Source organism: Barbus barbus (assembly GCF_936440315.1).
Source record: "Barbus barbus genome assembly, chromosome: 50".
NCBI lineage: Eukaryota > Metazoa > Chordata > Actinopteri > Cypriniformes > Cyprinidae > Barbus > Barbus barbus.
In genome coordinates this window covers 5,332,974-5,346,990 of record NC_136728.1, presented here as the reverse complement: position 1 = coordinate 5,346,990, position 14,017 = coordinate 5,332,974, and the positions used below count along the sequence as shown (strand labels likewise).

The 14,017-nt window shown below is 36.7% G+C and overlaps 1 protein-coding gene across 1 annotated transcript; it reads left to right on the top strand.

Annotated features, from left to right (window-relative positions):
- The first annotated feature begins 2,340 nt into the window (after nt 1–2,340).
- LOC306868456 (pleckstrin homology-like domain family A member 2) lies at nt 2,341–3,549 on the top strand. Its single transcript, XM_079414631.1, has 2 exons — nt 2,341–2,931; nt 3,245–3,549. The coding sequence occupies exon 1, from the start codon at nt 2,381–2,383 to the stop codon at nt 2,903–2,905; it is 525 nt and encodes a 174-aa protein (XP_079270757.1). The 5' UTR covers nt 2,341–2,380; the 3' UTR covers nt 2,906–2,931; nt 3,245–3,549.
- Nucleotides 3,550–14,017: the final 10,468 nt, after the last annotated feature.

Here is a 14,017-nt window from a genome sequence, read left to right as displayed (position 1 = left end):
CTATTTCCATGAAGAAATATTCCATTTTAATCAAAGGAAATTAATTTTATAACTAATTTCTAAATGTCATATTCTGTGCTAAACTAGATTCTTTTTTCACACTACATGCAGTGACACGGTTATGCAACATTGGCTTGATCTATTAAACTTAAGATGCTTTTGTGCAGTGAAGGCGGAGACTGATTACAGTATGAATCACATCATTGTAGTTATTCATAAACAGGGCAGCCATGAACTGGGCTTGAACAGACTTGATTAGTTCAACCAGGTTCTTTCTCAAGGCCACAAAACAAAAGTCCCTCGCACATTCATTTGAAAATTACCTGAAAAATCCAACTTGCTGAAACGTATTTCTCCCAAACCAGTCTAAACTTCCTTTCTCAGATCCCAACCCTCATCCCACCGATGTCCAAAAACCATGATACGACTTCCCACAGATAATGAGATCACTGCCTGGAATCAAAATACGCCCACCGGCACCCATATTGGGCTCTAGACACAAAACGCCTTTATGGGAATGTGAGGTTAGACAACAAACCAGAAGAAACACAGCCGCAAGTTCTCTCTCTAAAGAATATGCTTTCCTTTGATCCTAAATGAGTTATGATTGATCATACTAGGATATGGCTGAGATGGGATCAGAAGTGACCTCTGGCCAGAGCTAGAATGAGGTGGCAAAATCCCAGCACTCCTTGTTTGGCAGAACTCCTCCCTCAGGAATCAACGGGACTGCTGTGAGTCATCCGGCAGACATGCCTCGTCTCTTCATGACGCTGCTCTCTCTCTCTCACACACACACACACATGGCTGTAAGCATAATACAGCCCACTGGCGAGGAGTGGAAATGAAAGGAAAGGGTAAGGATGTTTGATAGCATTTCTGATGCTCTCAGTTTATTACACCGGTCTGGATTGTGGAACTGCTGCTTTCAAAGACCAAATGTATACAAAGGAAATGACTTCATATAACATATACAGAGTCATATTGCTTCATTAATAAGTTGCTCAAGTCTGTGTTTGAGGAATAGTTGTAAAAGCTCATAATGTATCACACCCATAAATCCTCTCCATACACATGTAAGCTCATATTATACATCTTTATAACCATCCTGATATGAAGCAATACTTACTTCACACCCACACACTGTACATGAGACGGGAATAAAAGCAAAACTGAAATATTCTGACTTACCTTGAGAAAGTGAGTCATTATTGAAATCAGGACATGATACTATCTATCTATCTATCTATCTATCTATCTATCTATCTATCTATCTATCTATCTATCTATCTATCTATCCATCCATCCATCCATCCATCCATCCATCCATCCATCCATCCATCCATCCATCCATCCATCCATCCATCCATCCATCCATCCATCCATCCATCCATCCATCTCTGTAAATAACACTTCATATAGGCCATTTTCACTTACAAAAGCCATAACTAATTTTGATATGATATTTGTATTATAGAAAACCTGTCACATTTGTTATATATAAATCTTTACATATTTAATGTGATGTCTATTTTATAGTCTGTCTTTTGTTAAATGAGGAAAAATCGATTTACTCTTTACTATTTACAAATAACAAAAATGTAGCAAAAAAAAGTTTTCATTTTATTAAAATTATTTAATTTTTTTTTCACGGTGTTCTTTATATCACAGTTTGGTTGTGCACTTTCCTTAAAAAGCTGGTTATAATTTAAAATTAATATAGCATTTCAGCATTTAAATGTATGCAAAAGTGTTATAATGATATTTTGTGGTTTTATTATATTTTATAAAAAAAAAATTCATTCAGAAGTAATTGATCATATTTGTATCTATGGCATGGTTGTACAATAGTGTTGTAGTTCTTATGCTTATATTGCTATATTTGAGGCTTTTTGTTTATATTCAATCTCTGCGCAGACTGGACCAACTTCATTAGCTGCATCCTGGGATGCATTTTAAACAAGACTGAAGTTCCTGTGTTTGCTAGACACTTGCTTTTTAATAAAATATAAAATAACTATATTAAATTCTATTTCTATTTAAATATATGCATTATTAATAATAAATAATAAAATAATGATTTATTAGCGATATATGAAAATACGCATGACTGTGTTATTATTTATTGGCCTATATTATGCTGTATTATATTATTCTAGAATAATGAAGTTTTTGAGATCGATTCAGATTCTACATAAATCACTTCAATTGTATGAGAATCTAAGTTAGGACATGTTACAGCTATAAAGTTTTCTCCAGGTCTCGGTCGCCCACGCGTAACAGCTGTCATGACGTCACGAGGGACGGGCGCACGCGGTCTTTAAATCCGGAGCCGGTCTGCGCCGAAGCTCACTCTCGTCTGCCTGGATTTTACGCACGCATGAAGAAGAACAGCGTCGGTCGGCGGCTTCAGCGGAGATTATACGCAGCTCTGGGACATTCGTACTCCTGTCTCCTCGTTCATAAACCGAGCATTACCAATAGCGCCGCGACCATGACGGGCTCCGAGATCTCCCACATCCTGAAGGAAGGCGAGCTGGAGAAGAGGAGCGACAACCTCCTCCAGTTCTGGAAGAGGAAGACCTGCGTCCTCACCACGGACAGCCTAAACATCTACACGGACAACCAGAAGAAGAACAAGAGCAAAGAGCTCAAGCTGCAGTCCATAAAGAAGGTGGACTGTGTGGAGCGCACTGGGAAGTTCGTGTACTTCACTATCGTGACGACAGACAATAAGGAGATTGACTTCAGGTGCTCAGGCGAGGAGAACTGCTGGAATGCCGTCATTACAATGGCTCTGATTGACTTTCAGAACAGAAAAGCCATTCAGGACTTTAAAACGCGGCAGGAATCGGAGAACACTTCTTTGGGACAGCAGGAGAGATGCCAGGCTAGAGCACCTTGAGATGTTTCCAATCCAAGCCGAACATGGTGAGAATAAATCAACTGCCTACACTCTTAAATATCAAGGTTCTTTATTGGCATCAATGGTTCCACAAAGAACCTTTACATGTTCATTCTTTAAATGTTCTTCACACTTCTTTTAAGAACTGCTCACTCAAAGGTTCTTTGGGGAACCAAAACTGGTGAAAACCCCCTTTTGGGTTTTTAAGTGTACCATTGAAATGTGGATAATTATTGAACAGAGATGTTTGACAGAATTGGTATGGTTTAGGTCTATATTCAAGCTAGCAATCAAAGAGAAAACCTGAATTTCTCAATTCTCCTTTTTTGATTCATTTAGAGATACAACGAACTGAATCTTGAAGCTTGGACCAAAGCGAAGTCTGAAAGCAGCACATGTGCTCAGAGTCTGGACTGTCGTTGAGCTGCTCCGTGAAGGTCTTCGGAATAAACCTGCAATGATTTCAACAATCAAAACCCTCAAAAACACTCAAGACTGAATCCTTGAACGTTCTTAAGCGCCTCCACAAGGCTGCGGATATGTACATGTAAATGCATCTATTTATTTTTTACAAAGGAATGTTGCAAATACCAATGTTGTATTAAGTTATTTCATGATGTATGTATTTATTTAAATAAATTTGCAAAAAACTGACTTTGTATTTGGATTTCATTTAAGAATATTGAGTTTATTAAATAACAGTTTTTAATTTAATTAATTTGTACAGTTGGTTACACCATCGTAATTTCAATATAATATGGTATTTTAGCATTTATGTATTTTTTCAATAGTGTTATAATGATAGTTTGTGGCTATTGTCAGAACATCCTCCGTTATTTCTGAAACAAAACCAGGCGTTTTAAATTTTATTTATTATTTTATCTTTATACAATATTTTACTAATAATTTCATGTCATAATGTGACTGTGCACTATAGTCTTGTAGTCCTTAGCAATAACATTGTAACTAAAAAACAAAAACATTATAGCATTTCAGCGTTTACGTTTCTAGAAGATTTACTATTTTGCGGTTTTGTTGCAACACCCTCAGTTATTTCTGAAAGAAAATCAGCCGTTTTTTTAAGGGAGTGGAGAGTCCCTTGTAGTGGAAGTGACTTGTTCATTCAGAAATGTGGCGTCATTGTGCGTCAGATAAATAACTCAATGGACCTGTTGTGTAGCACAGTGTTGTGAGCCCCACCCACTGACAACGTTTATTACACGCTAACATTTCCACCAAAAATCCTCAAAAAGTATGCTGGACGATGGTCCTTCGGGTCCTTTTGATGCTTTATTGCAGCTGTAATCTTCACATTTGCCCTTCTGAACAGGTGTAGGCGTAGATAAGATTAAAAAATGTGTGATCCACCCAAACTACAATAAACGCCGCCGTTTTATCAAGCTGAGATTCAATAAGTCATGCGATTACAGGAAACCGCTCATCATTGCGTTATAAATGTATGTCATTTGCTCCAACAGCATTAAAACTCTTTAATGAGGTGGCAATCATTTGGATATAAAACTTTTCTATATCCAAATGATGTTTCTTATTAGATATAATGCACTAAAGGGTCATAATAACTGAAAATACTGGCTTTGGTTATGCAGATGTAGCAGTATATAAATGTTGTATTGTTGAAGTGTCAGTGGGGTAAGTGAGAAAGCCGGAGCTCTCGGTGGAGTTAGGCAGCTTTACAGATTATGGAGGCTCGGCTTTGAAGTCGTATCCAGCTACTATACGGATCAAAGCGACACGCTGATCTAAGGAGCAGCATCCAGTCAAGAAAAATATCTGGCTAATTTGCCCCCTCAGCTCTGGGCTCCTGACAGACTCCAGGCTCAGGTTCACTTTGTATTCCCTCGTGGGGCCTGGAGGTCTGGATGTGAGCGGATATCTGCATAGAGACGTTTATAACCCGGGACCATAAACCCGGCATGTGTCATCGCTGTTTAAGGTCCTCTATCATCTTATTGTTTTATTGTTATGACTCATTTTTGAAAAAATGAGAGGAAAACAGTATGGTTTCTTATGACATTGGCACGTCTGTAACAGCTGAGATTACAGATACAGAGGCTAAATCACTTCTGAACTAGGCCTATATATTATTTTTATGGTTTAATTAAGCAAAAAGGTGATATATTATCAATATAATCACATCTAAACAGCATTAAGCTATAATTACATTCAAAATACAGCTTGGACTTGAATATTTTATTGCTTTTACTATTTAAGGGACAAATCTGAATTCAGATGTTTTTATAAAACTAGATATGTTTTCTTTTCATTAAGCATTTCATTTGATCAGATTTAGGAAAATTCAGATTTTTATGAAGTATTTAAGCGTATTTATTAAAATATATTTAGGGCACATTGTTTGTGTATTTAATAAAACAATATACCAACTTTGAACATTTTTCATATTATTATTATTATAATTATTATTATTAACAGGAATTTTATTAGGATTATTTCATTTAAAATATTCAGGGAACAAATTACTGTACATGTTGTTTTTATTATGCATTTAATTTGATCATATTTAGGAAAATTACGATTTTTTTATGAAGTATTTAGTTAAGTGTATTTATTAAAATATATTTAGGGCACAATTTTGTGTGTTTTTGTGTATTTAATAAACAATATACTAATTTGGACACTTTTTCATATTATTATTATTATAGTTATTATTAACAATAATTTTTATTGGGATTATTTAGTTTAAAAATTTCAGGGCACAAATTACATGCATTTTATTTAGTTTATTTAATAAAAAGTGGACACATTTTGTCTGTAATTTTTTCTATGGAGCATTTTATTTATATTTAGGAAACTTCAAACACATATTTCTTTTATGAAGTATTTAATGAAGTGAATTTAGTAAAAAATATATTTAGGATACACATTTTAAATCCATTTAAAATCCATTAAATGTTATTATTATTATTAATACTATTATTTATTAAGCTTTTTATCAAGTGTGTAAAAAATACCCATTTTGTAGAATATTCCATATTGATTTTTTTAAATAAAACATTAATATAATTTATTAAAAAATATTCAGAACACATTTTCTTTTACTTTAATTACTTTATTTAATTTAGTTTATATATATATATATATATATATATATATATATATATATATATATAAACTAAATGTGTGTGTGTGTGTGTATACACACACACACACACACACATATATATATAATATGACATTGTAAAAATAATTCTTGTCACTATTGGCATTATACAGAGACACAATGGTCCGTGTCTCAAACAAACACTTTTGAACATCAGACTTTATAGTCATGCAGGTGGAACCGGAGAGTGTTGTATACTTAGGGTTGGGTTTACAGCAAAAATTGATCTTTCGTCCCATATCTAAAAGATAAGCTGCACTCACCAGTCGCTTGTTTAATCTTAAAATTGACATACCCTTCTGAATCATTACTGCAGTCCATTGTTTAGTGCTCAATCATATGAGGAATCGTGAATTCTTGAGAAAACCTTACCTCCCTTTAGTTTGGACCCTTTGAAATGAATCAGAGATGGTCACTAAAACGTTTTAACACAAGTGCATCTTGTTTGTGCGTCCCTTTATTTATAGATTTTTTGACAAAATGATGTCAATTATAATTCTGTTGTCTTTACAGCTGTCATCACAGCATGACTCAATTCATTCTTCAGCTAGATTAAAATAAATACAGCTTTTCATTTAGGAGCCCACTTGCATACTACTGTCAATATTTACCATATCTGATCGTTTTTGGTCTTTCAGGTGTATATGGTAAAAGTATTTTGGGGGGAATGTGCCCTCGCAGTCAGGTGAGTCATACCTCTCATTCTTTACCTGTGACTGCACGAGTAAAAAATCAGCCAATCAGAGACCCGGTGAAAGAATGTGGCATTCAGATGCGTTCGTCTATTGTAGAAGTGAAATGTTTGTGTGTATAGAGGTATTGTGTCCTTCTAGTTGTAATTCGCCCTGTCCGTTTTGTAGCAGCGCTTCGATTCTTTGTGTGCGTTCAAGTCTGTGCAAAAATAACCTGAATGTTTGGCTTCAGGCATTTGAAACATTTAAAGCCACATTCAGACGCCGCATGATAATTAAAATCGGTTGACAAAGACTTGACAAGTTCCTTCCTGTGAGATCAAATTTCAAGGAAGTATTTAATTATAAATAGATATTTAGGCACTAGGTACTATTGAAATGTTTTTTTTGTATGTAATAAACAATACCATTTTGGATAATGTTTCATAGTATAATTTTATTTTATTTTTTTATCAAGAATTGGGATTATTTAATTCAAAAATATTCAGGGCACAAATTACGTGTCGTTTTATTTTTATTAAATTTTTTTATCTTATTTAATGAAAAGAGGACACCTTTTTACTATTATTTTTCTATGAAGCATTTTGTTTAGTATATTTAGGAAAATTAGGACACCTATTTGTTTTATGAAGTATTTATTGAAATGTATTTAGTAAAAAAATATTGAGGACACACATTTCAAATCCATTTAAACGTTTTATCAAACGTATTATTGTGTTTAATAAAAAAAATACCCATTTTGGACAATTTTTCATTTATATTTAAAAAATAAATAAATAAGATATAATATATATAATAAGAAATATTCAGAACACAATTTTTTTACTATATTTTTTTTATCCTATATATCATTATAAATATGGTCAACTTGAGTGATTTGTTTTTCAGAATTTTTATATTTTTTATTTTTCTTTAGCAAAACTTAATTTTAATTTTAGATTTTGCATAGTTTTTTTTTTTTGTGGTTATTTTATATTGGGTTTCAAACCATGTACATATAGCTTAAGTGTCCAAATATATTGAGTTACTCTATCCTGTTTCCAAAAATGTGGTCATTTTTAATAACATCTGTTATAAAACTACAGCATAAATATATTATATTCTGCAGCTGCCTAGAAAGCCATATAGAGAGAACGAGAATGAGAAAGTAAAACTAAAGGTAAAATTACATACATTTGCACTTTTACAGCCTCGCTCAAGTTCTTTGAGAAATGCATTATGACTCTGGGTGGAAAGTCCCTGGCACAAGCTTTTTTCAATATGTTTGACCTCTCATTACTCAGCAGTTCGGTGTCCTGGTTTCCAAGGATTAAGTAACGCAAACCTTAAACGGGGCGTCTTTGGGTGTTACCTAGTCATGGAAAACCTACGATCAATTGTATGGGACATAAAGACAAAAATAATCATGATTTTGATGACTGATGTCTCTAGTCTTGTTCCCCCAGGGAAAGCGCAATGATATTGCAGGAAATAGGTCGGTCGTGCACAGATTTTGGTGATGTATTATTACCTGGGGCAGTAATTGTCAATTTCGCAGACGAATGCACATGTGCTCGCACCCACACGCAATCAGCAAGCAAGCCACTACCTCATTTCCTCTTCCGACACTTTGTGCTGTGGTTGGGAATTTCATGCACCTGTGCTAGGAGCAGCTGCGCCTTTTCTTATGAATTCATGATTTATGTCGCCACTGTTTAACTTGGGCTCGGCTGGGCTGTAACAGTGAAAGCATAAGAGGAATTTGCACATTAAGGGTTCGGCCACAGAGGATGTGCTCCATTGTATCCGAGATACAATAGCCTGTCTATTTATCTCTATTCTTTGGTGGGATCAATGTGAATGAAAATGAATGAAGGTCTGGGCATGTTGTTAAATTGAAATGCCAAGTGATCCTGGATCTGTAAATCAATACATATGACCTCAAGAGTTATTAAATACAGTTCAGATGGAAGTTTGGGATTATACTTTGTCTCCTTTCCACTTGAAGCTCCCCAAAGGGACTGTAATGGGATGTTTGGCACAGTTCTGTTGCCTCAATCACTGTAGTTTGCAGACAATGAAATTCCTCCTATGGGAGAGTTTTCAAGAACAGACTGTTATTTGATATAAAAGTCTGCATGGGAAACAGAAATGGTATCCTTCCCATGGTCAACAGTAAAATCAAACCCGGAAAAATCAAGCTTTTTAAAAGTTCATATTCCACCCAGATTCAATGGAATCCAGAACATACACCAACACAACTCGAAGACCTTTTCTGGTGAACCTTAAGGAATGGAGGAAAAGCTAAAAAGCTCGTTGAGAGTACACACCACCGTGACCGATACTGTCAAATTTTTAAGACCGAACACTAAATTGCTTATTTGCTCTCCAAATGAGTAGACTTAGACAGACAGGCTCTTACAACTCTTAACTTAAAAATCTAAGTCTTTCTGTGCAAAACACGTAATATTATAACTGAAATGCAAATACCTGTAATAATACTTGCATTCTAAATCTACTGTTTGCTTTCCTTATACACTATGTACTATGTCTAGTGCAAGTTGAGCTCCACTGTCCTGCAGAGTTTAGCTCCAGCCCTGATCAAGTTCACCTGGCCTGTAACTTTCTAGTAATCCTGAATATCTTGATTAACTTGTACAGGTGTGTAACCTAAATCCTGCAAGACTGTGGACTTCGAGGGTCAAAGTAACCCAAAGGAAACCTGGCCTAGTGGATTAATTTTGGAGGGTAGTGTTGTCTCAAATGTAACATTTAACTTTTTTTTTTTTTACAATATTTGAAGAAAATGTTGTTTCAAAAGCATGTGGTGTGTTAGCATAGTATTTACTGCTACATATGGGAAGGCTGCACTACTCATGTCCTACTTTCAAACCCATCCCACCACAAATCTAAGGTTACTAGATCACAGAGCTACAATAGGGGGCAGAGAGAGATACTGGATACGGTTTGAGTATCTTGATTTCCTGCCTTTTCTTTCTACTGTCCTTTCAAGAAAAGAAAGTGCCATGGATCTTGAAGGAACATTAAAGGTTAGATATATGTAACTGGTCCTAGTCGCACCGCTCCACTAACAATAATACTAAAACAGCAGTCAATAGAGTCAAAATGAACCTCTTTTGGCAAGCAGAGCGATGTTTTAGGCCGGGCATACACTGTGCAATTTTCGTCTGATTTTGAGACGAATTCTGACTCGTGCAACTCGTTTCGGCGAATCAGGGCGAATTTCAGCTTTTGTCGTGCGTTGTGCAGTGTGCAGTGTACAGGGGCATAAGCGATTAGCCTCTCCCAAATGACATGTCAGAAATTTTAGTCGCTATCAAATAGTTGAAATTTAGCAAACTGCTGCTTATCTCCAATTCGCAATGCAGAATGGACAAGTAATTTAGATTGTTAATCATTTTAATTATAGGCCTATTAATTGTATAATAGAATCCTTTTCAATGAGGAGTTAAGCTAATCTTTTCTCCTTGCTGCACGTCAGTTTTGTGGTGATGCGTTCTGAAATTATTGTGGGCAAATGAATTGGAGTAGACCTATAAATGTAATAATAGAAGTACCATAATAATAATAATAATAATAATAATTTAATACATTCATTTGAAATGCCAAATCCTCTTGCTTTGGTTTTAAAATGTGAGTCAGTACCTTGCTGAAAATACATGGAAATTGAACTGAAATTGCACAATGTATACCCGGCAATACTTGCAGAGCTCTTACCAGTTGGCCTCAATTACATTTAACCCCATCTGGGTCTTGGCACCAGCGTTCCACTCGAACCAGTGACAGCCAGCATGGGAGATAACTAACAAGGATGCTAAAGACAGCAGCCTCTAGGAACAGTTGCTAGTGCACCTCTTGAGGCCAGGGGAATGATCTTTTACCTGTACATCTCTTACCTGCTAAACTCCATTACACTCACCCCCATCTGGGTCATGGCACCAATGCAACCTGTTCCACTCAAACCAGTGACAGCCAGCATTGGAGGTGGGCGTTAACAAGAATGCAAAAGATGGAATTAGTCTCTAGTGTGTCTCTTGAGGTTTATCTGCATAGCTCTTACTAGATGGCCTCTATTGAACATACATTAAGAATTACATCAAGGTGCACTTTCATCCTCATATACAGTAGTGAAGTGACCCATACTCGGAATTCGTGCTCTGCATTTAACCCATCCAACGTGCACACACACAGCAGTGAACACACACACACCGTGAACACACACCCGGAGCAGGGGAGCCGTTGGGGGTTCGGTACCTTGCTCAAGGGCACCTCAGTCATGGTATTGAGGGTGGAGAGAGCGCTGGACATTCACTCCCCCCACCTACAATCCCTGCCGGCCCGAGACTCGAACCCGCAACCTTTGGATTACGAGGATCCAGGAGAGGGTTGGGGATCAACTTCAACAGGCTGAGCAATGTCAGTGTCAGTCTTGCCTTTCTAACACCTTTCTGCTGCCATCCGCTCATATCTCAGGTCTCGGAAAAAACATAAGGTTGTATTACAAACACATACAAGTTCAGTCCACCATCCCCTCCCCAGCACATACATTTTTTTGTACATACTACACCCCCACAGCTGTGCCCGAGGCGGCAAGGTCTTGTTTATCGTACCCAATGCAGCTGTCCATGACGGCAACTGCAAGCGGAGGATTAAACAGAAGACAAGAAGTAGCAAGAAGGAGAAAATGTGACGGAAGCAAGATGAAAGGGTGAAAACTAGTTCCTTTATTCTCACTTATGCATTCAACAAATTTGACATCCTTGCCCTGCATTAGATCACAAAACAGGAAAAAGATTTATTCCCCCATTAGTCAAGAGGATCAGAAAGTACCTCTACCCAGGACTTGGGTTTCTCAAAGCACGTCCATGCTACGTATGTGTCAGTGTGCAGCCAGTGCCAACAAAAGAGAGTCTGAGATGGTGGACAGAAACCCAGAGGTTACAATTTCCATTCATGTCAGTAGCCAGGTTTTCATCTAAAGTTGCGACTTAAACGTGTGCAAAAAATTTGAATGTCGCATAAAACTGGTGAATAAGCACCATTTCCATTTGACGAGTCAAAGATAACAAAATCGTCACTTCCTGATAAACTGACAATAACAATGTAAATGTAAACTGACTCTAAATATCACAAAGAAAAGTAGGAGAAGCTACTGAATATAATAATTTTAATATATAAAAAAATGACTTGTGCCTCAGACCGAGCAGACAAAATACAATAAATGCAGTCATTGCTTTCATTGGTGGATGCCTGTTGTTTGGGAACGCAGTCATGTAATCATTCTGGGAGGCAATTATACAGAAATACTTTGATGACAGACGTTGCCCGGGCATTTCAGAATGACCTGCTGTGCAATAAGATCAGCCTGCTGGTTGGTCAGGTTATGCCGTCCCATCCCGCAAAGTCACGTGACGTTTTTGATGGAATTTTTTTGAAGGAATTTATTTGCCAAATGCATTGCCATCTCCCATTATTCGCCTGAACACTTTTTCGCACAAGACAAAAACCACCTCAAGTGAGCGTAAAATTATTTTTTTGTGAATTTTGAAATTTGGCATTTCCAAACACTCAATACTTCAAAATGTGCATTAAAACAGGGTGATGGAAACATAGCTAGTGGCAGCATTAAAAAAACAGCACACACACACACACACACACACACACAAAAACTCCTGGATAACCAACTACATCTCCCAATATTCTGAAAGTGCGTATCCAGACATGAAGCCATGTTTGCCATATTCATGAGTACCATGGAACAGTGACAGATGACAGATGTTGACAATCACTTGACAATGTCAGCATGGAAGATGTAGTATGTCCACAAAGCAAGTTCTTCATCAAATGCAATACATACCCTGAAAATATGTGAATTTGGATGCGGAACCACAGTCAATGGTGAGCCCTAAATATGTCACTAATCACTGTGGAGCTAATCGTGGCAGTGTTGTTTAGCTAATTGCCCCACAAGAACACACAGATTCAGTCCCAACAGAATGACTACACTGATCTGTACCAACAATAATGCCATTTCTTGATTAGATCACCATGCTATTTTAATCAAGTCTTATGTTGCATAACTTGATTTCACTTGAATGTTGAGTTCACAGGCCTGTCCTTACATGCTGCATTTGGATGCACCCAGGAAATCATACCTCAGTCCCAAAGTCCCACAACATAATACTTCCTGGTGTAGTGAGTTCAGTTCTGGGCTGTCAGCAAAGGTTTGAAGGTTCCTGCAAGATGCAATCCTGGAGCTATCAGCACTGTCCCCTTGAATAAGGCACTCTGGTTACTCCAGTTGGATTGTCCCTAAAATAAGTGCACTGTAAGCTGCTTTGGGCAGAAGTTCCTCCACAGTATACCACATTACAACTGGGATTAGGGTGGTTTTACTGTTGATATGCAATTCTTAGAGCACGTTTCTAACCTAAACAACATGCATTTTTACAAGAGATCTATTTGATCTATTTATGGACTACCTGTCAATCAAACCCACAACCTTAATGTGCATGCACTACTATTTGAGCTATAGGAACATGCTGAATGGATCCCAGCCAGAAGTTTTTTTCAACTGCTTACACACAAAATCACACAATTTCTGAAACTCAACACTCCAACACTAGAACCACACACCAAATCTGCAAAACCATACACTTATTCTCGGCCTTTGACTCAGTTTTCAATTTGCAAAACACTAACACGCAATTCTCTATAGAACACTCAAAAATCTAACAGGAAGTATCTTGATTTCCTTTTTCAAACACAACTGATCAAAATGCCCCACTAATTCATCAGTTCTCACATGTATAAACATTCATTGCTTTACTAAACACCAACCACTGTGAATTTTTCAACATCTCTATGCCAATTACTTTCAATCTTGTACAGAAATGTACATTGGAGCTCATGAAAGAAGAGCCTTAGGTTTTGAATAACTGTGTGTATATATCCAAAAATATAATATTACGGCAAAGGTGTTTGCGTCGCAAGATAAGAGATGTGTTTGTGATATTTTGAATGCAGTGCTTCATTTTGCAAGAGATGTGAGGCATTTTGCATTTGAAAAAAGAGGCAAAGTTTTGAAAATGTGTGTAAGCACTTGAAAAAAAAAACTGTAAGCAATCCTGATATAGGCAGCCGTATAATTACAGATACATACTGTGATAAACTCCTTTTTGTGGTAGATTCGAGAATGTGAGCATTAGAGTGCAAGAGATGCCAGCAGACCTTAAGATCTCTTTCAACGGTCACTTCTTTGAAGACTCTGTGGCATGTCCT